Raw genomic sequence first — 3,765 nt, 5'->3', positions numbered from 1 at the left:
AATCTAACTTTGCCTCAGAAGGGGGTAAATGATGTTGCCACAAACGTCTTTGGTCACTTACCCAATAGCATCAAAAGTCTGACAGATAGCCACATAGCATTTAAAAGGAAATTAAAAGAATTTCTTAATGGCAACTCCTTCTCCTCATTAGAAGAATTTTTGGATGCAGTAAGTGGGTAATTTTCCAACCTCCACAAAAAAAAAAAAATTTAAAATGTTGAGTGTCATGTAATACTTTGTCTAATGTAATATCTTGTACAGACACCTTTTATTAACCTGACGCATTCCACATCATTACGAAGTGTCGTATTCATGAACTATGGAACAAGTACTAATCTGATCTAATCTAATCTAATCTGCTTTCTGAAATGTCATCAAATTTTACACTCCCCTTGTTGCCTTTCTGAACGGTTCCTAAACGGGATGTGTTATGGCAGACATGACGCAGGTGGTAATGTTACCTTCATCGCCGAGAGCAAACGACAGCGGCGCTCTGGAACAGCGACGGCAGCAGCTGGCTCGGTGCCGGGCGTGCAGCTTCCTCATGGTGGGGCAGGTGTCCTGCTGCCCCAACAGTCACGCCACCTGCTGCTCACAGGGTGGCAAGTGCCGGGTCTGTGGTGAGCCGCTGCTGCCGCCCTCCACCTACACACTGAACCTGCAACAGCTGGCAGCTGCAGAGCCTGTGGTGCAGTGTGCCCAGCCCGGCTGTCCCGAGCGCGCGCCGTTACCACAGATGGCCGCGCATGAGCGCATCTGCGCGCACCGCCCGATGCGCTGCCTCGTCGAGCCGGACACCTGTTCGTGGCATGGCCGGCGCGCCGACCTGGAGGCGCACACCCAGGCTCAACATCCACACCACTTCGTGCGCTTCCCCAGCACAGCTGGCGCCAGCGTCTCGTGGCGCATCTCCAAGCAGGGCTGCTGTGTCGATCTGACGCGCCACCTCGTCATGGCACTGGGCGAGACATTCGTCTACCAGAAAGAATTCTGCTACCCAGAGCGCCAGCTGTACATTGCTGTGCAGCTGGTGGGCCCACCCGAACGCAGCATGCGCTTCCGATACAAGTTCGAGCTTACCCGCAATGAGGCGGCCCACTCTGTGACTTTTGAGCGAGCCGTCCATTCGGAGGACGAAGACTTAAAGCGGGCTGCTGGCCTTGGAGACTGCATCAAGGTCCCCTACGACACCATTACACAGTTCTGTCATGGCGAGAGGGTGGTCGTGCTGTGCAAAGCCAAATACCCATATAAACATGAACTGCCAATTACACATTTGTAGTTCCAGTGATTATGACTCAACTGATTCATAACACTTTCATCATGTGATTATTACAGGTCGCCTCTTCTCATTAATGTGCAGCCTTACACCAAATCTACCCCACTATTAATGTGCTAAAACTCACTGAGACTCTAAATTCTAAGAAAAGTATTCACATAACCAACAATACTCTTTGAAATCTATACACACACTGTGACAATTACGTCACACTTTTCTGTGTATCATTCATTTGGCTAACTTCTGCATTTATTCAGAGCAATATGGCACAGTGGTAAGGCACTGGAATTTTACTAAGGTCAGTGCCTCAAATCCCTATCTGACCATCCAGATATGGTGTCCTGTGATTTTCCCAGTACACTTAAGTCAAATCCCAGAATGGCTTCTTTGAGACAGACACGGCCATTTTCGTTCCCCATCCCTCCTGACTCCAACTCCACCACTATTGATCTTGGCATCAATGAGAGGTTAAACCCTAGTGTCTCCCTTCCTCCATTTTCATGATGTTTCGGACTTGTATATAATTCCAAGTGAGCAATGAAATTATTTTGTGTGGAGTAATTTTGAAACTGGTCGACGCAGTCTGTCAAGGGTAACCTAGAAGCTTTGAACACATCAAAATGTGTTGGTCTGAAAATGTTTTAGTATCTCACATCATCCCACTGTTATGGGATATAGTACTAATGATGTAAATGTACATACTGACACATGATAAGTGAACTATAGTGACTGTCATAATACTGAGAGACTCGCAATAGTTAATATTTAAAGAGTTTGTGCATATGACATGAAGTGAAGACAGGGAGATCTATAAACCTTTAAGTCACCAGGGCACTGACGAATCTCTCTCTATGATTCTGAAGGCATCTCTGAATTTTCTATTCGGAATGTCCATTGTTCTATGGAAGACAATACTTTCTTGCCTTTGTGACAGAGATTGTTGTTACACCATCAGTATTCGTTTAAAAAAAGTATATTTTTGAGTGAGAAAAGATACGCATTTGGATCAGCAAAGGAAATTATTCTCTCATTCCATAGAGTGTCCGTCATTACAGTGACACATCATATGGCTGAAAGAAACAGAATCTCCATATCCTTGCAAATAAAATTCGGCTCAGTAGAAAAAATTGTAATGAACATGTAATATAAATTACTGCAGTCAAAGAAATTGGTGCTTTTATCCTATAGGGCATCAGCTTGTCTATTTGTTTTTTCATCATTATTCATCATTAGAAAGCATTACTGAATGCACAACAGTTTTAAAACAGTAAATGCATGTTATTTCCTCTGCAAGTAGTAACTCACTTTTATTGATGAGGCTGCGTGGACTTTATTCTGGATTCCCACCAGTTTATATTCCTCACACCCTCGTGGTTCATGTGAGAGATAACACAGGTGATTGCTAAACTACAGAAACAGATTGTGTGTTTTATTACCAAGTGTTTACGTGTGACACTTTCCATTGTCTGCATTTCATCACAATTGGCAGTATTTATTTTTCCTTAACCAACTATGTACACTATCCATTGTCATTCTTCATCTGCACTGTGCAGTAATTCTCCAACTGTACTTTTTGATTTCCCTAGAGTAGTAAGATATGAGGTAGGGAGTACTTTGGTAAATACAACAGCTTCCAAGTGACGCTAAATGTTGTTTCAAAAGATGCAGTATTAGTAAGTCAGGTAAGTGATTCCTTACCATAACTTTTCCAAGATAGTTATTATTATTGGTAATGTATGTCTCTCAGTAGACTTCAGTTCTGATTGACTTACATAGCAATGTCAGAAAATTCCACTTTTTTTACAAGAAATGTCTTATTTAAAAGTCTTTTGTGGCTACAATGGAAATAATTGTAATGCATTATGCCGAAATGTCTACAAGTTTTTGTACTGTATCCAGAATGTGCTCAAATAAATTACTGTTTTTTATATTAAGTGAGACCATATTCAGCACTGCCCTTAGTGCTCGAGTCACAATCGCGCCTGGCCAATTTTTTCGAAAATCATCTTCAACAAACAAAACTTTTTCAGTTTGGCATCTGACAGATAAGGAACTCTCTAGCAGAGGTACTTGAAGTAATAGATCTACATCTACGCCTACACTGCGCAAGCCACTTTATGGTGTGGACCGGGCCGGAGTGGACGAACGGCTCTAGGCGCTACAGTCTGGAACCGCGCGACCGCTATGGTCGCAGGTTCGAATCCTGCCTCGGGCATGGATGTGTGTGATGTCCTTAGGTTAGTTAGGTTTAAGTAGTTCTAAGTTCTAGGGGACTGATGACCTCAGAAGTCAAGTCTCATAGTGCTCAGAGCCCTTTATGGTGTGTAGCAGAGGATATTTCATGTGCCATAGAATGTTACCTTTCCTATTTCATTAACGAATGCCGCATGCGACGAATGATTGCTGGTAAACTTCCGCGTTTTCTCGTTCTGCTCATTTCGCGAGTCTTAGGTGGAAGGAAGTATTATTTTGGCCACCTCTACCAG

The 3,765-nt window shown here is 43.4% G+C and overlaps 1 protein-coding gene across 1 annotated transcript; it reads left to right on the top strand.

Moving 5' to 3' along the window:
• Nucleotides 1–439: 439 nt before the first annotated feature.
• Nucleotides 440–3,213, top strand: LOC124593926 (E3 ubiquitin-protein ligase siah-1-like). The gene has a single exon (XM_047132276.1). The coding sequence runs from the start codon at nt 440–442 to the stop codon at nt 1,280–1,282; it is 843 nt and encodes a 280-aa protein (XP_046988232.1). The 3' UTR covers nt 1,283–3,213.
• Nucleotides 3,214–3,765: the final 552 nt, after the last annotated feature.

The sequence above is a fragment of the Schistocerca americana genome, chromosome 2 (genome assembly GCF_021461395.2).
Source record: "Schistocerca americana isolate TAMUIC-IGC-003095 chromosome 2, iqSchAmer2.1, whole genome shotgun sequence".
In the NCBI taxonomy this organism is placed as follows: Eukaryota; Metazoa; Arthropoda; class Insecta; order Orthoptera; family Acrididae; genus Schistocerca; species Schistocerca americana.
This window is presented reverse-complemented; position numbering and strand designations above follow the sequence as displayed.